At 37.1% G+C, this 25762-nt stretch overlaps 1 protein-coding gene across 1 annotated transcript in view; it reads left to right on the top strand.

The window, feature by feature from the left end:
• The first annotated feature begins 1721 nt into the window (after positions 1–1721).
• abcd3a (ATP-binding cassette, sub-family D (ALD), member 3a) overlaps positions 1722–25762 on the top strand; it is a 25028-nt gene continuing 987 nt past the window's right edge. Inside the window, exons 1-9 of the mRNA XM_040126295.1 lie at positions 1722–1891; positions 4350–4386; positions 4503–4601; positions 8007–8095; positions 17072–17141; positions 18263–18360; positions 19673–19796; positions 21900–21956; positions 25634–25762. The exon at positions 25634–25762 is cut by the window's right edge and continues 14 nt beyond it. Coding sequence (XP_039982229.1) covers positions 1782–1891; positions 4350–4386; positions 4503–4601; positions 8007–8095; positions 17072–17141; positions 18263–18360; positions 19673–19796; positions 21900–21956; positions 25634–25762 — 813 coding nt within the window. The 5' untranslated portion in view covers positions 1722–1781. The remainder of the gene's footprint in view (positions 1892–4349; positions 4387–4502; positions 4602–8006; positions 8096–17071; positions 17142–18262; positions 18361–19672; positions 19797–21899; positions 21957–25633) is intronic.

Raw genomic sequence — 25762 nt, 5'->3', positions numbered from 1 at the left:
TGTAGTACCTGACCCTGAGCTGCCAAACCCTTACGGTTGGAGCTGGGTGAAGGAAGCAATGGGATGCCAGCCACTTTGGACCACCCTTCCAGAGCCTCAGAGAGCTGCTACGAATTTAATGAACATAGTGGCTGCAACAAAGGGTGTACCATGCACTGCAAATGCAGAAAGGCTGCCCTCAAGTGCACTGCCCTTTGCTCATGCTCAAGAGACTGTTCATTAAAACAGAGTTTACAGCAGTCTTGTGCAATATATAAATTAATAAGAGCATAAAAATAAAAGACAATTGATGTATACCGTCTTTATGGCTGCGAAAAAAATTGAAATTTGACAGCCTGAAATTTTTTCACCCCTTGCCTAGCCCCAGGGGTCTAGTCTGATATGCCTCCACATCTGAAAATAAACTTTGTGGTCTATAGAAACACTGGAGAAAGTTTCATGCTTTAGTCATAAAATGCACAATAACTTCCAACAATGTTTCCAATGGAAAATCACAATATTTTGTTCTTGCGTGTCAAGTGAATTATTACAGGGAGTTTTTCAGTTTTGCTTCATTAATTCAATATTTGCTTTAGTGGCATAATTATTAAGCATGGAACGATATCTAATCACCAAAGTAAATGAAAATAGGGCATTAGATAGTAGGCCTACTAATAAAAACACTATTTGTTGTACTCAGCCTATGACTGTAGATACTGTAATTGCCTCAGTGCAAAAATATGTCTATCTATTACAAAAAATCAATCAATCAGTCAATCAAACAATCAATCAAGCAATCAATTAATCAAGCAATCATCAGAAATCATCTGCTGCTGGACTGTATTTGGGGCTCGTCTTTTGTAACTTCACAGTGCTTCACAGGGGTTGAAATTTTCTTCCTTCATATTCTCAAATTCATTTAAAGGGTAGCTTTACCCAAATTACCCATAAATAAGTAAATAAAATGAAATTAAAATTAAAATGTCAATTTTTCTCCCTGGTGGTATCTGTCTGTTAAGATAGATTCAATATGAGATATCTGTCTCTGAAATTTCACCAATACACTGGAGGTGAATTGAATTTAGTTTGTGATAACGCATTTAAAAAAATGGCATTTATTTCCAGAAACAGAGCCATTATTACATCCACAGAACACAGTCTACATTTTTTTTTATTGGATCTACTTTCTATTAAAGGAATACTTCCTATCAAAACTGTCTCCAGCTTTGTCTGTGGAAACCATCCCACTCATACCCAACCCCTCAACCTCATTGGACAAGGGCTTCCCCTCCTCATAAATCCCAGTTAGACCCCTCAGCATGGCCACTCCTTATCTATTTCATTTATTTTTGTTGTTGTTTTTGTTTTGGCTGGGTGTTCCACCATACTGAACTGAAACAATGTGAGGTAGAGAAGAGGATGCAATTTTGGGGTTTATAATAAGTGATGCCAATTTGTTATTATTTAATGGTGGAAGAGTAATTGATAAAATTAAAAAAATAATTGCAGTCCTACAGCATTGTCTCTACATTCATAACAGGCTGCAACATTTTGATTGGTTATGGGCTGCAGTATTCATGATAAACGGCAACAGTTTAGTGACTTTGAGCTCATCTTACAGAGGGACTCAGTGAGATGAACTCAGGGACATCTTTTGGCATACTACATCTGGTCCACTAGGGGGAGATATGATCTATTATGACGAAAAAGAAGGAGAAGAAGAAATTGCGTGAGACTCCCAGAATGCCATTGTCGAACTGTTGCAAACTCGAGCAAACCAAACCGGTCGTTGTGACAGAAACATGGCGGCTTTCAGTAAATATCTGACTGCGAAAAACTCCTCAATAGCAGGCGGCATTTTGCTGGTTTTATACCTGCTGAAACACAGAAGACGGATGTCCAAACAGGAAGGGTAAGTGGACGGCAGTATAGAATGTTAAGGTTTATTTTGAAGCGCAGAAAAACTCGGGTTTTCAGGTGAATTTGTGACAGCTGTCAGAATGCTAATTAGCAGCTGCTACCTCCCCAATCTGAGGGGGGACAGTGACCTGCTCCTGGGGCACTTCAGAATTCACTCTCATTTTCCCGACCAGCTAAAATCCCTGTATAATGACCAAACAACTAATACCTTTGTGCGCCAAAAAAAAATCACCTTAACAGATTGCTGCATGCACAATCATAAATGGCTGATTAGTGTATCTTTGGCTAAACCGATAATTACTTGTTATGTCTTTGTGGTTAGTCGTGTCTCTGTGTTGAGCTGCCGGTGGTTTTCATTGTTATTTTAATGTATGACATTGCTCTAAAAAGCGTTTCTCTCGCCTGGACAGAATAGATGCCATTTTAAAAATTGTCAATTGAAGTGTTTCTGTATTACAGCACTCAACCGTTCAGAATTGTTATAAGCTATTTGTAAATCCGGTATTATTAATAACATAAGCAATACAAATACGAGCGCATCAATAACAAATGTATTAACCCTACTGTAACTACTAGTCATGAGGATATAGTTGGATAAGTAACATCACTTACTCTTAGGATATTTATGAGTTTGTCAGTCTGATCAGTGGACATTCGAGAATGAAGGATGAAGCTTCAAATAGCAGCCACTGCTTTGAGATGGATCATGAGTAAGAGGTTGGGGCTGCCTAAGAATAACCCTGTGTTCTTGTATGAAGAATGTATTAAGTCCCCACACTACAGTGTCATAATGGAAGTTAGTGTTGACATTTGTGAAATTTAACCATGACGTAAATGTACTTAATTATATTAGTTAATATCTTTTGGATCACTGACCGTTACAGCTGCCCTGTGGAGATTTCTTGAAAACAAACAAAGTTCACTTTAAAAGTTTACTTTTGGTGTTACTCACCAAAATGCACTTTGTGTAGCCTTGAGCTCTAACAAAGCTGTTGAATATGCACCGATCAGCCACAACACTAAAACAAGTTATCGGTTTTAATGTTGTGGCTGAATGGTGTATACTGTCTATATAGACAGTATAGACGGTATGAACAATATGTATATACTGTGTGTGTGTGTGTATACATATATATAATGTACACACACACAGTTAGGTACATAAGTATTTGGCAAATCACACAGTTTTCATAGTCCCTCATTTTCCGAGTTTAAAAGTAATTGGACAATTGACTGATTGACTGATGACAATCAGTTTAATGGCCAGGTGTGGCCTGTTCTGTCATTATTTCATGACAGATTATGCAGATAAAAGGTCTGGAGTTGATTCCAAGTGTTGGATTTGCATTTGGTTGCTTTTCGTAGGAACTCTCAGCATGCGGTCCAAAGAGGTGTCAATGCAAGTTGAGGAGACCATCAAAAAAAATCCCAAAACAAACCTATCAGACAGATAGCAGAAACTTTAGGGGCGGCCAAATCAACAATTTGGTACATTTTAAAAAAAGAAAGAATGCACTGGAAAGCTCAGCACCGAAAGGCCTGGAAGACTACGGAAGATAGCTAAAGTGGATGATCGCAGAATTCTTTCCTTGGTGAAGAAAAAACCCCTCGCAACATCAAGAACATTCTCGAGGAGTTAGGTGTATCATTGTCAAAGTCTACAATCAAGAGATGCCCTCATGAATGTAAATACAGAGGGTTTACCACAAAGTGGAAGCCACTGGTAACACTCAAGAACAGAAAGGCCAGATTAGACTTTGCCAGAAAACATCTAAGAAAGCCCACCCAGTTCTGGAACAAGATTCTATGGACAGATGAAACCAAGATTAATTTGTATCAGAATGATTGGAAGAGAAGAGTATGGAGAGGGAAAGAAATGGCTCATCAAAGCATACCACATCATCTGTCAAACATAGTAGAGGCAGTGTTATGGCATGGGCATGTATGGCTGCCAGTGGAACTGGGTCACTTGTGTTTATTGATGATGTGACTACTGACAGAAGTAGCAGTATGAATTCTGAAGTGTATAGGGCTATACTGTCTGCCCTGTTTTCAGACATGCTGCAGAACTGATAGGATGGTGCTTCACAGTACAGATGGATAATGACCAAAAACATACTGTGAAAGCAAACCAGGGCTTCTTAAGGCAAAGAAATTGAATATTATTCAATGGTAAGTTAGTCACCTGACCGCAACCCAGTTGAGCATGCTTTTCACTTAATGAAGACAAAACTGAGGGTCGAAAGACCCACAAACAAGCAGCAGCTGTAGGTGGCTGCATTAAAAGCCTGGCAAACGTTCTCAAGGGAGGAAACTCAGCATTTGGTGATGTCCATGGTTTCCAGAATTCAGGTAGTCAATTGACAGCGATTAAATCAAAATTGAGGGACTATGTATAACAATGGCTGTAATTGCTAAATAGTTAATGCTATATTTTTGTTTCTTTGCAGTAGAAAAGGAGGCTCGGATCTTGTGCTAAACACTGAGGTATGTATAGCTTATATTCATTTTTGAGTGTGTGAAGCTCATAAAGTTTCTGTAAAATCATTCACGAATAGCTGTATTAGAATCACAGACCACCATTGTTATGTCTCTTCATACAGAGAGATGGCAGAAAAGATCGTGCAGTAGTGGACAAAGTTTTCTTCCTCCGAATCCTCCGGATTCTGCGGATCATGGTACCTCGAGTTTTCTGCATGGAGGTATGACATCAAAATGCTAATAGGCTAGTATGTTCTTTACCATGTTGTTTATGGTTACAGAAGTCAAATTGATTCAATTTTATATTCATAGCACCTAATCACAACATATTATCACAAGGCACTTTATAGATTAAGGTCAAGATCTTACTATATTTTAAAGAGAAACCCAGCAGTTCCCAACATGAGCAAGAACTTGGTGACAGTGGAGAGGAAAAAGTCCCTTTTAACAGGAAGAAACCTCTGACAGAACCGGACAGAGGATGGGCGGCCATCTGCCTCGACCAGCTGGGTTGAGAGGAGAGAAATGTGGGAGAGAGGACAGAGATGCTAATAAGAATGAGAATAAAATTAATAATGATATTGAGTGTTGAGTAGTAGTGGGAGATCCAGATCCTGCAGCTCCAGAGTCAGAGTTACTTGCAGACTGAAGACAGGGAAAGCACAAACTGTGGGGGCTAACCCCATTAGTGTAGGAAAGTTAGACAGACTAGGGAGACCTCAGGGGTAATGAAGGAGAAGGAGTAGATTTCTTTTTTATTGAGGTAATTTAACTGAATTGATTTGAGTTATTATTACTGTTCAAAGCTGAGTATTTTATACGTCTTAAAACATATCTGGTAGGATCTTTAAAGGCCAAATGGCTTTTTGTTCATCATCTGGTTGGCATTTTCATTGGGAAGCAGACCATCTATATTAAAGTCTACACCATGTCTTCATAGGAGGTGTAGTCTGACCTGCAGGTTAGCAGAGCAGCAGCTGGTTTAACGCTCCGGCTTTGTCTACACAGGACATATTCAAGTATGCATTCACAGTATATTGAGTTGTATGTCACCTGCATTTTAGCAGCACTCACAACCAAACACACAATCACTGTAGTTACGCATGTAAAACAGGAAAATAAACTTGAAGTGTAAAAGGCTTTGGGTCACGTGCCTGTGTAGACAGGCAGATTGATTTTAAAAAGCATATCTGTTCAGCCAGATATGTGTGAGATGGACAACTAAACAACGCTGTCAGTTTGCACAGCTGAAAATGTTAAACCTGTCTAATACTTGCAGTGTTTCATTTGAAAGTGTGTAATGTCCTGAGAGTAACACTCACTGACCACTTTATTAGGAACGCCTGCACACGTGCTTATTTATGCACTTATCTGATCCAGTCATGTGGCAGCAGTGCAGTGCATAAAATCATCCAGATATAGGTCAGGAGCTTCAGTTAACGTTCACATCAAACATCAGAATGGGTAAAAAATGTGGCATGATTGTTGGTGCCAGACTGGCTGGTTTGAGTATTTCTGTAACTGCTGATCTCCTGGGATTTTCACGCACAACGGTCTCTTGTGTGCACAGAATTGTGTGAAAAACAAAAACATCTGGTAAGCCAGAGTTCTGTGGACAGAGAAATGCTTTGTTGATGCGAGATGGTTTTATGGTTCAAGCTGAGAGAAAGGCTACAGTAACTCTGATAACCACTTTTTACAACTGTGTTGAGCAGAAAAGCATCTCAGAACACACGACACATTGAACCTTGAGACAGATGGGCTGCAACAGCAGAGTACCATGTCAGGTTCCAATCCTGTCGGCCAAGAAGAAAAATCTGAGGCTGCAGTGGGCACAGGCTTACCAAAACTGGACAGCTGAAGAATGGAAAAACTTAGCCTGGTATGATGAATCTCGATTTCTGCTGAGGCATGCAGATGGTAGGGTCAGGATTTGGCATCAACAGCATGAAACCATGGACCCAACCTGCCTTGTGTCAACAGTCCAGACTGGTGGTAGTGGTGGTGTAATGGTGTAGGGAATATTTTCTTGGTGGACATTTTGGGCCCCTTACCAAAAGTTATTCATAATTTGAATGCCACAGCCTATGTGAGTATGGTTGCTGACCATGTGCCTACCTTTATGGCTACTATTTACCCATCTTCTAATGGCTACTTCAGACATGATAATGTACCATTTGACAAAGCAAAGGTTGTCTCAAACTGGTTTCATTAACATGACAATGAGTTGAGTGTACTTCAGTGGGCTCCCCAGTCACCAACCCTGAATCCAACAGTGCACCTTTGAGAAATAAAGAAATAGAACAGAAGATTTGTAGCATGAATGTGCATCTGACAAATCTCCAGAAATGATAAGATACAATTGTGTCAACATGGACCCGAATCTCAAAGGAATGTTTCAAACATCTTCTGGAATCCATGCCATGAAGAATAAAGGCTGTTTTGAGAGCAAAGAGAGGCCCTACCCAGTATAAGGCTTTACTGTGAAAGAAGATATTTACAAAGTTTACAAAGTCTCTTTCTCCCTCTGTGCTTTGTCACATGTTGAAGCTCGTTTAATTGGCTGATGTTTGTTGGCTGAAATTATTATCATTGACATTATCACATTACATGAACAAGACTTTTTGCTAAAGATCCTTTAGATTTGGTTATAAATGAAAGGTGCCAAATCTTGAAAAATAAAAAATTGAAAAATAAACTTCAAAAAGTAATTTTAAATGGTAAACTTCATTTGAATTTTAATTAGTTTTAAAAATAACTATAAACAGCTCAAAATATAAATAAATTATACCGAACTGTATAAAAATTCAACCTGTAAAATTTGATCCTTTCGTATTTCTAATATTTGAACAGATTCTGATATAACTGTAAAAAGTGAATGTCATCTGATGATATCTACCCATTTTTCAGGCTGATTAAGATACACTAAGTGTCTGGTTTTGGTAGCGAAGAATAGCACCAAAAATCACAAAATATTCTCCCAGCTTGGTGTTTTTCCTTTGAAATTTGAGTGTGAACTGTATTAAATTTTGTTAGAAGCATTTAGCAAAAACAGAAAGTCCTTTTTAAATCTTTATCATACATAGTTTTTGTTTTGGAGTGGACAGGCACCATACTTTTTCACATTAAAAAGTTTTCTTTGAACCTAACAAGGATTGCACTTCTCCTAGGATGTCAGATGAACCCCAAAATGCAGCAGGTGATTTCAGTGGAATTTTTCGTGTATTACTGACTAATGTTACAATTCCATCTGTCCTGCATCCAATTTGCCAGTGGAGGTCAAAAAGTCCACTTTGAAATGCTACATTAGAATACAGATTATAAATCATTTAAGCATTTTATTTGATGTTGGTAAAAACATGTAATTTGGCAAACAAGAGTTGGACATTTGGATCAACATTACTCAAAATGCCATGATGGCTGTACAGGAAGAAGCGCCCTTTGACACAGATACATCAGCTACATAAGCCAAGGTCACAGTCACATGGCTCTTCTGGTTTCTGTTCTTATCCGATTAGTTCAGTAGATATGAGTGGAGTCAAGGGCAGGATGATAAAGAACTTTATGATGTGCAGTGTTTTACAGGCTCTACTAACTATTCTTTTTGGTTGTTTGCTTCACCACAGACTGGCTACCTTATCCTTATCGCTGCAATGTTGGTGGCTAGGACCTACTGTGACGTATGGATGATCCAAAATGGCACCATGATTGAAAGGTCAGATTCTACATAGATTATTATTTAAAGTTTAAAATAAAGATTTTCTAAATCATCATGACCACACTTGAATAAATCCATAACTGACTGACAGAGGAACTAAAGTATATACAGTACAGTGCAGTCTGTAATTATTAGATCAGTGATACTTTTTTCTGTTGTTTTTGTTTTGATTCAGTACTCCAGCACATTTGATGCAAAACAAAACAGTGACTATGATTTTAAAGTGTTAGTTCACCCTAAAATGAAACGAAACGAAACAAAACAAAGCAAAAATTGTATGGAAAATGTTATATTTTTTTCTACCTCTGAAAGGTTATCCCTCCACCACAATAGACACAATGCCATCATTCCTCACTATAATCCACAGAGCCTCCCTGTCAACAGTTTTCATAGAAACAGCACAGCAAATGCCATCTGTCTTGTCCTTCCATAAAAACCAAAAGCCATAACATTAGATTTAACCTTGTAACATCCAGAAGGCCCGAGCCAAAAGACCTTAGAGATTGGTTCATATAGGATAAACAGGTCAGAGGGACACTGTGGAGCAAGAACATGTAGAGCTTTATAGACAAGAATTAAAATTTTGTAATTGTGTAACTTACGTGCAGCTGAAGCAAAGACTCGTGTTGTCACAATACCAAAATTATGACTTTGATACAATACCTGCCTAAATATCTCGATACCGATACTGAAACGATACCATGAGCCTGTTTTCATTAATTGTCATTTTTAAATCTAATTTGACTAAATAGAAAACTAGAAATTGCACTCACTAGATTGCAGACCCCCACCAAGGAGGTGTATTGAGTTATTTGTGTTTACTCGCCTTTGTGCACTACTATAGTGTGCAGGCTAATAATCGTGAGTTTGAACTTCATCACCATGAAGTGCAAGATTTACAGTTGATGTCATTTATGTTCATTATTTTCATGCTTAATAAAATTGTAGTCTATCTGCTGTCAGGGTTTTTTTTTCTTTTCTTTTTTTTATACATGTAGGTGTGTTTTTGACAATTAATTAGTACATTTATAACAATAATTTGATTATTGTTAAAAATTAGATCAAGGTCATAATGTTATTAAAGCTTTTACATGGTATGTATGTCTAATACTTGAGTTTCTGTGATTTCTTTGATAGTTAACTTTATATTTGCAGCCAGATATCATTTATTAAACAGTGTTTAATACGTCAGTACACCTCCTGCTGAGATCTGTGCTCAACTGAGCAAATTTTCTAGTAATAGGAATAATTAGGCCATTGACAAAAATGTATATGCACATGCCATGATTACCATTACCGGTGCTGATTGAGTATAAATTGACCATTTATAACTGGTGTCGATGATCTGCATACTTGTGAACTCCTGATTTTTAAGCAGCTTGCAAGTTATGGTAAAGTTAATGTTATTAGTGCCAACGTTGTGTTTGCATTTAGAGATGTTTGCCACATTGGTAAGTTAGTTAAAAAGGTACGGCGTTACGCCATATTCTGTGACCTGTCAGATTCTGTGACCTGTGTGAAACAACGAGTTCGCCTGCAGATAACGTTAAGTGCATTGTGCATGCAAAACATCAGCAATTTATTTAATTGATATTCACTGAATGATACAGTAGAATAATTATTTTAACCTCAGTGAGGAGCAAGGATTGTCCCTTGCAGCAAAAGGAAAAATGAGTCAGGGAAGGGTTAACGGATGTCACAGAGCAGTAATAACATATCAGGTGACAGCCCTACAACCCTTCAGCACAGCAGAATTACCATGGTTTAGATCTGATGGGTAGTGACCATAGTTTCCATAAGTGTCAGTGTATTGCTTGTCTGGTAATTGGTCCCTAAATCACAATTAAAGTGACCAATTGTGTTATTAACATGATTAGAAGAAGTTCTATTCGTAAAATTTAGTTATATCTTTGGTGCACAAAACAGTTGTAATTTATTTTGTTATTGCGCTGAGTGAAATAAATTGAAACTGGATTCAAATTCGATACAATGCTCTCGAACCCCACCCCTAATGTTGGTAAACTTTACCTGCAATTATCTTTATAAGTTAGCATCCAGTGCAGCTGAAACAGACATATTATGTTCTGTTTTTCTTAAAAAGATGAAAATGGGTGGGCTGTTCCATCATGCATTGCTGTTTGATTCTTTGCAGGAACTGATGACTTTGTTTTTGATTCTCCACAGTGGTATTATAAGCAGAGACATCAGTCTATTCAAGAAGCACTTTTATTCCTACATATCAGTCATACCCGGGGTAACTGTCCAACACATGGCTCTCACAGAGGTGGAAAACAAAGTTTTAAACCACTAACACTGTTTTTAACGTCTTGCTTTGTAAATGTTTTGTGTTGTGCTTTTTCATCCTTTACTGTCTGAGGTCTACATTTCCTTCCAAACCATGACACTGACCTATGGGTTTGAGCAGGTGGTAAAATTTATACAGTTGCCATACATGAACTGGAAAGCATTTTCACATGGAATTCCATTCAGTTTATGTCTTGATGGTTTTACTGAAATTACACCATTCAGCCACAACATCAAAACCAGTGACTGGTTTTGATGTTGTGGCTGAATGGTTTATATTTCTTTAACAACGAAAATTTTTCTGACATTAGTGAGCAACCTCTAATTAGTGAAACAACTGGGAGTAACACAAAAAAATAAAAGTGATTAAATATAGTTCATTAATGGGAGAAAACCTTGTATCCATTATGTAAGCCTTCCTAGTAAAATAAAAACAATAACAACATCACTTTTTGATTGAATATGCATAAAGCAGCTTAAAGTTAGCTTAAAAGCAATTTAGTAGTCTACGCTTATATTGGGCCTCATGCAAGAACCACTTGTACAAACGGATTTGACCTGAAATTGCACATACTGTGTGAATGATTTAAGAGAATCTGAATGCCTTAATCTTATTAATGTGTAGTTTAAATATGATATTGTTGTAAAGATCATAAAATATATCATTAAAACAAACTTAATGCAGAATTCATATTGTGTTCACCATATCATCACTATGGCTGACAATTTTAAAATTTCTAAAAAAAAGAGGTTTTTTAGATTTAATGACTTTATTGACATATTTCGGCACAGGCAACATTTTTGTGAGTGAAATTTACCCACAAATGGAGTGGAAAAGGTAGCCGTGTATAGGGATTTTAAGGGTGTTGATTAAGTTAATGATGAAATCTCATAAACACACTCATTCTTTGCTGAACAGGTAGCCATATATAGGGATTTTAAGGGTGTTGATTAAGTTAATGATGAAATCTCATAAAGACACTCATTCTTCGCTGGCAGGTGGCATTCATTAGACTGGAACCAGTGATTTACAACAAGTTTGTCCAGTTAAGAGATTTTGGTGAATCAAACTTGAAATACTTATGGAAAAAATAATGAGATTTTGAGTAAGAATACAGTAATGTTTTTGAATGAGGCCTAATGAGGCTACTCTGAATCAGTCAGAGGGACCCTAATGTGTAGATGTAAGACTATTGTATATCATTAGTCAAAATAACTGTAATAGAGGTAAGCAGTCATTGATCTTTAAGTTCTGAATGAATGCAGTGTCAGGCAACTAAAATAGATGTTTCAGTAAATGTAATTTAAAATCGAGTTAGAGCACTGAAATAAATGATGTACTTTACACGATTACCAAGACCTTTTCATTTAATGTGTAATAATCAATTTTCTGAAAAATGGCAAGTTTCAGCCTGTATACACTCATTAAGCACTTTATTAGGAACACCATACTAGTACTCGGTAGGGCTTCAATTCTTCATGGTACGAATTCCAGAAAAAAAGGTGGTTATCTGAGTTACTGTAGCCTTTCTCTCAGCTTACCGAATGTTTTTTGTTTTTCACACAATTTTTTGCACACAGAGACCGTTGTGCATGAAAATACCAGGAGATCAGCAGTTTCAGAATTATTCAAACCAGCCCATCTGGCACCAACAATTATGCCACCGTTAAAGTAATTGAGATCACATTTTTTACCCATTCTGATGTTTGGTGTGAATATTAACTGAAGCTCCTGACCTATATCTGGATGATTTTATGCAATGCACTGCTGCCAACTGATTGGATTGAATAATTGCATGAATAGGCAGGTGTACAGGTTTTCCTAATAAAGTGCTCAGTGAGTGTATAATCCGCATAGATATCAAAACCTATTTGCAGAGGTATGTTGGAGATTTTACAGGTGTAGCTTATCCATCAGTTTTGGCTATGAGAAATTATTTTAAGTAATAGGATTTGATTTACATTAAATCCACCTTGGGGCACAACCCTCAAAAAGGGAAATTATAGCCAATTTGCTGTTTCAGTCTCATAAAATATACTAACTTTCCATTTGGACCTCTAATTAATAATGAAATAAATAACTGCAACCAAAATTACCATATCAATAGTTAGTAAAGGTTGACAGATTTTGAGTTCTGCAGAGCAGAGGTTGGCAGCATTCACTCTTGTGCAACAGGTGTGTGTGTTTGTGTGTGTGTGTGTGTGTGTGTGTGTGTGTGTGTGTGTGTGTGTGTGTGTGTGTGTGTGTGTGTGAGAGTAGGAAAACAGAGAACACAAAATGGTTGACTCAAAAATAGCGACTGGAAGGACATGGCTTAAACAAAGGAGGAGAGAGAGTGTGTTTCTTTGTTTAAGGTTATTTCACGTATGATAAAAGTGCCAGGTTAAAAGAGAGGTTAGTTAGTTACATGCAAGACGTAGTTAATGTATGTACCTCCGTCGGTGTGAAACATACATCAACTTAGTGGTGTGGCTATCCTATAATCTAACAATAAACAGAAATAAAAGCAAAGATGTTGGTGAATACATTGAACTAATTCAATACAATGCACCAAAAAAGTAAAACAGTCCTGTGCTTAGCCAAGCTATGCAGTGCAAGGCCCTGTTAACGTTATCAGTCTACGGAGGAAGAAAGTCTTTTCCGGTGTGCTGCTTTGTTTAAGTCCAGTGAGCTGCAGGCTTGTCTGACTAAGCAGCTATGGTGTCTTCAAGGAGATCACTGTTCCCTCCTCTGTTCTGCTTGATGCTAACTCTGCTACGTCGCTCCTCTAGCTTGTAAAATCAGCTGGCAGACTTTGTTTCATAGTCGCTGCCAGTAAATTAAACTGGTTCACTCTTGATTAATCTTAGGCATGCTCTTGTGTCGCTGCCATTGAGACAGAGTGCAGCACAGCAGTCTTCTCTGAGCAGGTTTGCAGAGAAGTGAGCTGTGAAGAGGAGAGTTGTTGCTTCCCCTGCAGCCGGGAGGGGAAAAAAGGGAGAGACAAGGGAACAACATAGTGACATCAATGGTCCTAGGTCACACAGTGACTGATGTAGCTGGTTGTTAGATCCATGGGTAGATTTCGGGTATAGATGTGAAACACAAGGAATTCTGGAAGTTGAGCTCTGTTTAAATCACTCAATGAACAAATTCATCTTTGGAGACTCAGGAGGCCCTACATGTGTTTGCACTTGAAGTGGAGTACCGAGCAGAATGCGACCTAAAGAGAGAACACGCTTGACCACAAGTATTATTTGTAAAAGTAAAGTTTTTGTGCATACCGTAGGTGAGTCGCTTGGCTCTGTTTCCAGATATGAATTTTTGGTAGCAAGTTTTCCCCATTTATGACCAAACCCCTGACTGTAGATGGGTGTACCAGAGTCCCATTGGTTTCTGCAAGTTTTGAGCTGATGGCACGGATGGACATCTTCTAATTTTGAAAGGAAGTCAGCTTGATGTGTCTTTTGTCTTCTTCACTCAGTTTCCATGGCCTACCACTGCGTTTTTCAATCCTCAACCTTGTCAGTTTCTTTGATCTTAGAAATGCTTGTCTCAATCACTGATGAATTCCAGTTGATTGTGCATTGCTTTTTATTTCCTTCTGTAAAGCTGCCGTTAATAAAACTCACCATTTCCTGCAGAAGTTTTGCATAAAGTTCTTGGAATCAGGAAATGAACAGGCTAACAGTAAATTAACAGGTAAATCTGATCAGATTAGAGAACAGAGGGGATCATCTTAAAAAAACATGAAAATATACCTTTACAACAGCTGAAATTTAAAAAAAAGAGTTCTCTTTCATCAAAGCCTGCCTCAAATGAAGGCCTGGTTCTTTTCTTTGTTGTGAAAATTAAAAGCCTGGTCCCCAGCACTGTTTCAGATTTGTAATGCTTAACAGGAAAGGATTCATGTTTGGGGCAGCTGTGGCTCAGGAGGCAGATCAAGCCATCCACTAATCACAGTGTTGGCAGTTCAGTCTCCAGCTTCCTGCTGTCTCCTGCCACATGTCAAAGTGTTCTTGGGCAAGATGCTGAACCCCAAATTGCTGCCGATGGTAAGACCAGCAATTTGCATGGTAGATCACTCCCAACAGTTTGTGAGTGTGTGTGAATGAGAGACAAAAAAGTGCTATATAAATGTAGCCGTTTAAAATGTATTAACATTTTTTTGAATAAAGAGACAGATTGATTCCAGGGGACATCACAGGTACACAAAAGGTACTGCTAAGCAAATTTCAAGTAATTCTAAGATCATTTCTAAGGCCGCATTCATCAAAAATGTCAGAAAGACTATGATGTCCTTGTTTTCACCACTGGTTTGCAAATGAGCAGGTTTTTGTTTCTAAATATGGGTGAGTCTAAATGGTATTTTTTGTCTCATTGACCTATTCTGGCAACTTGTTTTTTGAAAGACCAGAGAATAAAGTATTTTAAGGGCCTATGATGATACTATTCCTTTCGCCATGTCAAGCCATAGTACGGTGGCCCACCTTATCAAACAATTTTAGCAAAGACCTAAAGGATAAAGCATAAAGGAAAGATAATACATTTCAAGGGTTAGGAGAAGAGACCTCCTACCTGTTTACTATTTTGGAGACCAGAAATATTTGTGGTTGTTTGTCACACCATATAAATTTAGAAATTTGTGCTGTCTCCCAAAAACTGGCTGGGGGTGGTAGGTGGGTCATACTCGATTGGAAATTTACTTTTAGCAGTACATGGGTCTTGATAACTAAGTATCTAGAAGCCAAAGGAATTGATAATGATTACCACCTATGCAATTATTCTGTTTCGTTTTTTAACCTCTTGTAACTTTTTTGTCACAATTTTGTGAATATATATTTATCCCTAAATACTAAAAATGTGCAACCATTGGAACTTTGTCATCGAAGTGAGAATGACCCGTTGTTGAGACGGAGTAGTGAAGACTTGTTGATATTTATCTAGTATCCTGAGATACAAGATCTTGCATCCTGAGATATTTTTTTTCCTCATTTTATGAGACTGGATTAATGGATAATGTTCAGTGCTACTGACAAGTACTGGGGCACATTATCCACATTATCCACCTCTTGGGATTTTCTCAACTTCTGAGTTAAAGGTTCCAGAGATAAGGTGAAAAGAAGGATCTTCCTGTCTGGTCCCATGTTCTGGTATTTTCAAATCCCATTTTCCAATTGTATACCATAAAGAATATATTCAGATCTGTCAAATACTTTCTCAGTGTTGACAGACAACACTGGGGATGATAGTTTAGATGCTGCATCTGTAACATGCAAAAGACGTCTTAAATTTTCAGTTGCAAATCATTGTTTAACAAAGCCCAATTGGTCTGGATGGACTAAGGTACACAGTGCTGACCCAAAATGCTGAGCAAGCACCTTGGAATACAATTTTAATATCTCCATTAAGTAAAAACATAGGACAATAATTTGAGCATGAATCTTTTTTTGTGTGAGAAAGTCTAATAATAGCTGTGTTTGCATCTTAATGGAAGCGTCCTTCTTTGATAACTTGCTTGAACATTTCCAGTATGGGAGGTCCAAATTCTTCCCAGAATGTAACATAAAGCTTTTGGAAGGATGCCAAACCTGGTGATTTGCCAACATTAATTTGTTTACGCACATCATACAGTATAGGTCATTTAAAGTAAAAGGAGAGACAGTGAGTTCATTTGCTTTTTGGTTAATTGGGGAATATTTAAACCATCAAAGGGAATTTATAACTGATTTCACATGGATAAAGCTACTGAAAGAAATATTGGAATGCTTCAATTAGTTACCATCGGATCATTCACATCTTTTTGTTTTTTGCAAAAAATATGAATGGATATATGGATTTTTTTCTCCTCAAGTAAAAACAACTGGAATTACTGCCATTTGGTACTCTGGTCATGAACCAAAAACGCTGCCTTTTGAGTATACATAGAATTCAGTTCAGCTTTAACTCGAAGTATTTGTTTCTCCCTTTCTTGATTATATTCTCTCTGTTGTTGCTCAGTAAAAAATGCTTGTTTACTTTCAACCTCCACTAGTTCTTAGAGCTGAGTTTTATTGCAGGTAGCAGCAGAGGCTATTGTATTATCACGAGTAAAACCTTTCACTGCATTCTAGAAATACCTTGCGTCTGTAACAGTATTCATGTACATTCTAATAAATTCAGATTTTAAAATGTGTAAAAAAAATGTGAGTCCTGCAGTGATGTTAGGGGTATAGGGTGGTGGCCTTTCTTCAATATTATAAAGACCTACGACAGAGATACTGATCTCATCTGTGTTTTTTTTTTTCCCCCTCATTTTATTAAAATGTTCGACGCGATCTATGAAGTCTATGTTTCTTGTCTAAGGGTATTCAAATCATATGTTAGTACCCACATCAGTTAAATGGGAAAATGAAAAAAAAGTTGCCCCCCCTCCTCAAAAAAAAAAGAAAAGGAAAAAAAAACATAAAATGAATGGAATGGTATTCATCTATGTCAGGACTCCACTGTTACTATACATATATATATTAGTAAAATAATTCATACTGTACTCCAACATAAAGCAGACATTGTTCATGTATTTTTTAGCTATTTTGCAAAGTTGCATTGGTTCCTCAGGAAAAGAAAATTAAATTTATCAAGCCACAGTGTTTGTCCCACTGACCCTCTTGGTGATGCTTGCTCATCTTTGTGCATGTTGTGGTTTGCAGTGCAATTATCGGTCGCTCGACAAAAGATTTCAAGATCTTCTTGTTCAGCTTTATCAAATTCATGCCACTTGTAAGTGTGTTTTTTGTTAACTTTTTTCTGTTGAAGCACTTTTAAGTGTGATCTTAATTTCTACATACTGTATGCTATATAATATTCTGGAACATTTGTAGTTTAATGTCAGTTCATAGTCCTTCACAGTTTTGGTGTAGTTTAGTTTCATTAGTTTAGTTTAATTTTCTTAAAAATGTCAAAGGTCTCCTTTCTGTCTTATACGGTGTAGTTACTAATCTCCTGGTACTAGTAAATTGTTGTCTTTGAATCACTGAATGCACTTAAAAATACTACCATTTCGCATGATTATTCTTTTGAGCATATATGTCTATCACTGTTATGTAATTGTACCTTTGTATCCCTCAGTGGGAAATGGCTGGCAATATTCTATATATTTTTTTATTGTTGACAAATCCCATGAAAAGACAAACTAACAATGTGTTAGTCAATCTCTCAATATTTTCTGACTTCCCTACCCTGTCTGTGACTTTCAGTGTCAAGCCCATTGGTTCCTCCTGTAGACGTAAATCTTTAAAAATCTCACATAAATGTATAATTACATTTTTTAAAATGGATCAGTAATTTCCAGCAGCTGGCCACAGCTGGCCACTTTTTAGCAAACGTTATTCAAACAAGAGGAATTTGTTGGGGGCTATTTTCATTCCTTGAGTGAGTATTTGGGGCAGCAGGATGGTGTATGTTGGATTGAGTCAAAATAAACTACAGTTACCATGTTCATGGTAATGAAGGAAAGTGTCACTCAGTGCAACAGTGTGGCTCACTGATGTGTTTTCATTAGTTTCTGGACAACAATGGGGATGTGTGGCAGGAAGGACACATTCATTTTTGTTTTGTTGACAATAAGAAAAACATAGATTATCTCCAGCCTGATTCTTTAAATTTTTAGTTTGCATTGCTATTTTAAAATCATACCAAATATTCTGCATTGGCATGTTCTCTTCATTCCCTATCCTATCTATGCTTCTAAATGAAAAACAAACAAAACGAAAAAACACAATCAGCATGACTACTATAAGGATTCTAAAACCGTGTCACTTGTACTTCCTTGGAGCACTAGAGCAAAGAGCTCATAGTGAGATATGAATACATGTATGTTATGTTTGACTGGATCATTCCAGATTGCCTTAGTGAACAACTTCCTGAAGTTGGGCCTAAATGAGCTGAAGCTGAGGTTTCGTGAGAGGCTCACAAAGAACTTGTACAACCAGTACCTGCAGTAAGTACTTCAGCAGAAGTAAAGCTGTTGTTCCATCATATGGGATGTTCTGAAAGTCATTTAATCTGTAATGTAATTTATCAAACAAAACTACCTAACATTATCTGGTTCCAGGTTCTCAAATGTGACAATTTACTACTTTTCTTTGTTTTATATCATTGCAAATTAAAAATCTTTAGTTGGACAAAATAAGTAGTTTAAAGGCATCATCTTGGGATTTGGGGGAGTGTGACGGGCATTTTAAACTATTTTCTGACGTTATGATTGATTATTTAAAAAAATTTACAGATTTGTAGATAACCAAAATAATTATTAGTTGCAGCCCTAGACTTACTTTCACTGTGTTCTTCAAATGGTGCCAACTGGCAGGCTGACCTTTAAGAGAAGCCAACACTGCACAACAGAAAACATTACACAAACAGTCCATAAAAAATAAAACTTATAAATAAATCAGCCTATCAAAACCAAAACAGATCAGTAAAAGGTACGTTAAATGGTGTGTCACTCATTCATGGATATTATACAGAAGGCACTCTTTAACCATGGTCATAATGGTCAATTGATTAGGCAATTCCCTGGTTGCAGGGGGGCTATTGTTTTATACTTCATTGCCCTGGTATTTATAAAAGAAACATATCCATGCTGGGATTAAATCATAATCATTCAGGTTTACTCTGTTAGGACCACCGTGGACATCTATGTTCTCACAGCAGTTGGCAAAATAATAGGACTTCTTTTATATAAAAACGTGGACCATATTAAGTTGGTTTTGAGTTGACCACTAAATCCAGCTGAAGCCATAGTAGATCTTCTCACATGACTCCTGTAATCCAGTGCTTGTGTCAGTACCTTGATTGTGCTTTAGTTGCACCATATCAACTTTTTACCACTAAATTTTGATGATCCTACTGATGTAACATCAGAAGTCATGTTTTAGAGGCAACCCAAAACAGCAGTGTCATCTGTAAACCACAAATCTGGTACATAAGTGACATAATTAACCCCAGTTTGATGAGATTTCAACCCATGGACCAAAATTTGACAGTTTCATAGTAAGATGCAATTTAGCAGCATTACACAATTTGCATTATGTTGCAACGTAATGACCTATTCTGTGGGTGGGAAAGTGGTCATGCTGAAAAAAGAAGAAACTGAAATTATAAAATTGACATTGTGTTTTTGACCTGTTCGGAATCTGAGACTCATACCTGGAGATTCTGTGGTTATCTGAGTGTTCAGTCACAGGTATAGCCATGTGTTCAATGTGTTGCATGGCTTCTTTGATTCTTCACCCTGTGTTCTGGCCCTTCAGAGGTTACACTTACTACAAAATGGGAAACCTTGACAACCGGATAGCCAATGCAGACCAGCTACTGACACAAGATGTGGAGAAATTCTGCAATAGTGTGGTGGACCTTTACTCCAACCTCAGTAAGGTACCAAACTTTGATTACAATCAGCTGAGAAATGTTCTTCAATCTTTTAGAATAACCAGTGAATGAGAAATTTAGGATTAATAGATCTGAGGGCTATGCAAGGTTTTGTCATGAGCATCACCACTCAAGCTGTGTGTGCTACGCAGATTACTTTTTATTCAGGACACACTCCTGCTGCATTACTTATGACAGCCTCATATGCCTCAGTAGTGTACACTGCAGCCCCACTATAGAGGGCCAGTAGAGGTGCAGTCCAAGAATGGACAAATTAAAATATGCTCTCTAGACCCTAGGTATTCAGATGTTTTTATGTTGAAAATGTTGAAAATGACCTACAGTCCTGGTTGAAGTACTGGCACCCCTGAATTTTAATTTTTTTATATCATCAAAATATTCTAATAAAATGTCAGTGGTTACTGAAAAAATTAAAATAAATTAAAAAAAACTTGCATAATAGTGAAATAATCCCAACACAAAATTTACCCCGTACACAGTTAGTGGCACCCTTCACTAATATTTGGTTGCGGAACCTTTGGCAACAATGACAGCCTCTAAACGTATCTTGTAGCCATCTGGTAATTTCTGCCACTGCTATGCATTAAAGCTCTTTTAAGTTTGCAGGAGTCCTTTTTGCAATGGCAGATTTCAGTTCCCTCCAAAGGTTTTCAATGGGATTTTGGTCAAGACTCATTGCTGGCCAGTTTAAAACAGTCCCTCCTTTCCTTTTTCAACCATTCTTTTGTGCTGCTGGATGTGTACTTTGGGTCGTTGTCCTGCTGAAAGACCCAAGACCTTCACCTCAAACCTAGTTTTCTCACACAGGGTGACATATTTCACTCTAGAATGCCTTGTTAATTTTTTGATTTCATCATTCCTTTGATACATTCAATGCCTCCATTACCAGAGGCAGTAAAGTAGCCACACAGCTTGCTAGAACCTCCACCATGTTAAACTGTAGGTAGGGTGTTCTTTTCCTTTTGGGTTTTCATTTTGTTGCCTATAAACAAGCTGATGCAAAGTTTTTGCAAACATTAGTCTTGCCCTTTTTTGCCTTTCTTTCAGTAGTGGTTTAGTATGTAGCATATGGTACGGACAGAAACCACCGCTCCACATTGCTCCAAGTCAGCCTGAAGCTCTTTAGATGTCTTGCGTGTTGTTTTTTCCTCAATCCGCATCAATCGTCGCTGACTTCTCTCATTGAGTTTGTTCTCCGCACCGCGTTCTGGAAGCGACTTCACATTTTATGATTGTGAAACTTCTTGATAACATTACGAACTGCTGAAAAAGGGATTTCAAGATCTTTGGCAATTATCTTGTAGCCTTTGGAATTGTTATGTTTTTTTGATAATAGCATTTCTGATGCTCTCAGACAGCTTGCTTGTCTTCGCCATTGTGAAAAAGAAACTTGAAACAAAAAGCCCCTTTTTATGCAGTAAAACCATCATTAATTGGTTAGTTCGGGACATGTGAACACTGAAAATTAAGCACAGATGAGTCTTATTTGTTTTTAATTTTGTTTGAGGAAGTAGATAAATTAATTCCTAATTCCTAGGGTTCCAATAATTGTGTCAAGCTTAAATTTTATGTCTGTATTTTTTATTTCACTATATGAAAGCTTTTTTGTAGTTGTTGTTCAGCAGCTTTGGACATTTTATTATATAATCTGATTATACAAAATTGGTCAATTTGCATTTATTTCTGAGGATGTTCTAAATTATGTACTTAAAACTCAGAGGTGTCAATAATTTCGACCACGACTGTATATCCATGGTACATCAATGACAGATTTCACTCAGCCAATACATCATGATGATACAGTACGAGTGCCTGTGTCTCCCGCTGCCTGGATAAAAAAGCTTTGCAGCCAACATGAGTACAATGCAAAGCACAAAAATGCTAGGGTAACACAGCTATTTTTGCTGGCCCAGGATCACTGCGATCTGATATTTTTCCACTTGCCTTTGCTATCACTTTTGAAGTGCACCTCTGTATGGAACAAGTGATATTACGGGCGATATATACCAAACTCAGTTCTAACAGATCTATTATTTATTATCTATTAGTATTATTTACAGATCTGTCTGGCCTCTGTCTGTCCCACAGCCTCTATTGGATATCGGTCTGTACATCTTCAAGCTGACAAGTGCCATCGGTGCTCAGGTAAACAGATCTTCTAAAGAAACACATAGATTATCTCTTCTTCTGCATGCTTTCTGCAGTCTATGGAAATGTAAAAAATACCTATACCATACCTACATAAAACCCCAACAAGAGATAAGGGGTCCAAGTTTTCATATATATATATATATATATATATATATATATATATATATCTATATCTATATATACATATCTCTATATCTATATCTATATGGGGATGATAGATAGAGATATAGAGAGATAGATAGATAGATATTTACGCACACATGCGAATAAAATATTCCCCCTCCCCTCATACTATATCTATATCTGGATGGATGGATAGATAGATAGATAGATAGATAGATAGATAGATACACACAGTTGCAATCAGAAATATTCAACCCCCTCACCTCAAAAAACATTATAGTGATGTGGATGATAGATGACAATAAATGACAAAAAACCTCATTAAACAAAAAAGACAACAGAAGTTGACTTCAAACTCTTAACTCTTAAAAAATGTTAAATAATTATTTGTATTATGTATTTAAAATTCCCCGCTTTGTATTTTGTTGGGCGCATTAGCTAGCTTTTATAACTTATTACAACATCCCGCTTTTCAGTACACCTCTCCACACTAATCTTTCCCATTCTTCTATCTTTTCCCTTCTCTTCTGCAAAGCTCTGTGCTGCTTGATGATGATGTTTGACTGCCCGTACCCTTGACTCTTTAAATCATTTAAAAGATCTGATTTAAAGGACTGTGACTGAGAGGCCACTCCGGGAAGGATCTAATAATACATATCAAATATATAATTATAAATATTTTTGTTTTTTGTTGTTTTTTTTTTTTTTCATCATTCATTATTTCCACATCACCCACATTTCTATTTTTTGAGGTGTGGTGATTATGTTGATGTTACAGCTGTGTATTATATATATGTATGTATGTGTATGTATGTGTGTGTGTATGTGTATATGTGTGTATGTATGTGTGTATGTGTATATGTATGTGTGTGTGTATATATATATATGTGTGTATGTGTGTATATATATATATATATATATATATATATATATATATATATATATATATATATATATATATATATATATATATATATATATATATATGTATGTCTGTGTGTGTGTGTGTATATATATATGTATATGTGTATATGTGTGTGTGTGTGTGTGTGTGTGTGTGTGTGTGTGTGTGTGTGTGTGTGTGTGTGTGTGTGTGTGTGTGTGTGTGTGTGTGTGTGTGTGTGTGTGTGTGTGTGTGTGTGTGTGTGTGTGTGTATATATATATATGTGTGTGTGTGTGTGTGTGTGTGTATATATATGTCTGTGTGTGTGTATATATATATATGTGTGTGTATATATATATATATATATATAAAATATAAAACACCCAAACTGGGTGTTTTTTCTCCTCTTCCCCTCTGCCTTTGTGGGCACGTTCTGCCTCCAATGGTGTATTGTTCTGATAACCCAGAGCTTGTGTTCCAGTGGATGTTGTGAATCAGAGAGTAAATATTAATCTGTGTGTGTGGATTTTCTGTATACACTGTTTTTCCCTTTTTTACTTTTTCATGTTGCTTTATCCAAATACAACAAACAAAGGAGCTCTTGTTCTTGCTGTCAGGATGTCGCCACCATGTTGTTTAGTGCACTTGTGAGATGTCTGCGTAAGCAGACCCCTGTTTGTAGTTTGCATGCAAGTTCGCAGCTGTCTGCATCTGTGTCTGGACCTGAGTATGATCAATACTCCAGTAATTGGAACAGTACATGAATTAGAATTGAGACTCCCAAGCCAGAATGACAGTCAAAAGTCCAGCCACAATTTAGCAAAGGGTCTGGACACTCTACAATAGCTCTTACCAATATTAGTGTATTCATGTATATTCATTAATATAATTAGTTTTGGGAAGTACTTCACTTGTTTGATCTGTGTATTATAAAGATTATTATTATTTTAATCACAGCATTGAGATGGTTATTTTGCTATAAATCATCTCTCCTCAGCAACATCTAAGCTTCCCTGAGTTTTTACATGAGGTGTGAATGCAGATGTGAGTGCGGGGATCATTCATTTCATAGGAGGCAGCTGTGCATCTTCTTCAAATTTTGCATCTTGTTTTGGACAAGGTGTGTTTCGGGGCTTTGCCTTCTGCTCTGAAAGAAGCATCACCCATTTAATACACCATGTTACAGGGGGACATATAGTATACAACAAAATTGAGTAAATCACTGGTCAGTATCACTGAAATGTTAAGTTATTACAAATCCTTTCCATTTAATACAGTTCTATTTATTTTTAGCCAAAGCAAAAGAAGAATGAAGCCAATTAATTTGAAAAAAAGTAATGTTTGACTAATTAAACTATAATAAAAGGTCCATATTTAAGAACCAACTGTAACAAAAGTCAGTACACCCTTCTTTAGTGAGATTTTTTTTTTCTAATTTAAATTTTGAATGTCCGCCTTTTATTTTTGATGACAAATTTGAAAATGCCAGTCTTGCACAAATCTGTGGAGAGATGTTGCTGCCATTCTTCTCAGCTGCTCTTTGCTGGAGTGGTTTTGTTACTCTACCTTCCGCTTTAAAATACTCCAAATGTTCTATTGGATTCAAGTCAGGGGAGACACTTGGCCAAGTCATAGTTTTCACTATTTTCTTCTGTAAAAAACTTTGTGGGATTTTTGCAGTGTGTTGATGATCGTCTTTTCATTCAGTATATGGGTATGCAAACTTTCATTGATAGTGCCATCCATAAATGTCCCCCCCCCCCCCCCCCCACCTTTTGCACTCATGTAGCCCCATATCAGCACACTCCCACCTCCATGTTTAAAGGTTGGTACATGCATTCACAGGTAGTCATGGCCAGGTCCACGCCAAACATTTTGGACCCCATGTGATTCAAACAAATTTATTTTGGTTTCATGTGACCAAAGAATGTGCTGCCTATATTCATTAGGCCTCTTTTCATGTTCTTTGGAAAATCTCTTCTTGGAACCTATCCATAGAATTTGACTTCATGCAATGTCGTTCACACTGTCATTCACTGAAACACAAATTTACGGTTTATCCTTTTGCCAAGTCAGAAGCACTACCCTTATGTTTTTCAATGCAAGGTTGCTTAAATTGTGAATTGTGCGCAACATCATTTTTTGAGCACAGCCCCTATAATACCCTATCAATGCTCTTTTACCCTCTCCCATCTTTGCAAAGTCTTACAGTCTGGTTTCTTACTTGTTCAGGCAAGTCTTTACCATGTGAAGCCATGTTGCATTAGACAAAACCCAGGCCAAAACTGAGTAAGCTGTGGTTATTTTATAACTTTGTTCATGCATTTAGCCTAAATTGGAAATCACAGGTGAGATCAAATTTGATGCATTAATCATAGGTAAACTGACTTTTATTGTAGTGATCACAGTTGTACTCACTTTAGTTGCATTGATGTTGTACTTTGGGGCCTGTATTTTCAATGTAGTCTGTCTAATCTGTTTGTTTTAATTATACATAAAATCAAAAACCCTACACTTCAAATTAAAAAAAACTAGCTATCCCCTGAATCTGAACAGGAGAGAAAATGCATTTTATGTCAATATGGTCTTTACTACGTACATGCTACAGGCTGAGGGCCAAACAGGAATTGACTTCATTATGTTCACCTCTCCTCTCCTGCCTAGGGCCCAACCATCATGATGGCCTACTTGCTGATCTCAGGAATGTTCCTGACCAGATTGAGGAGGCCGATAGGCAAGATGACAGTCACCGAGCAGCGTTACGAGGGAGAGTACCGCTATGTCAACTCCCGC

This window comes from Xiphias gladius, chromosome 5, assembly GCF_016859285.1.
Source record: "Xiphias gladius isolate SHS-SW01 ecotype Sanya breed wild chromosome 5, ASM1685928v1, whole genome shotgun sequence".
In the NCBI taxonomy this organism is placed as follows: Eukaryota; Metazoa; Chordata; class Actinopteri; order Istiophoriformes; family Xiphiidae; genus Xiphias; species Xiphias gladius.
This window is presented reverse-complemented; position numbering and strand designations above follow the sequence as displayed.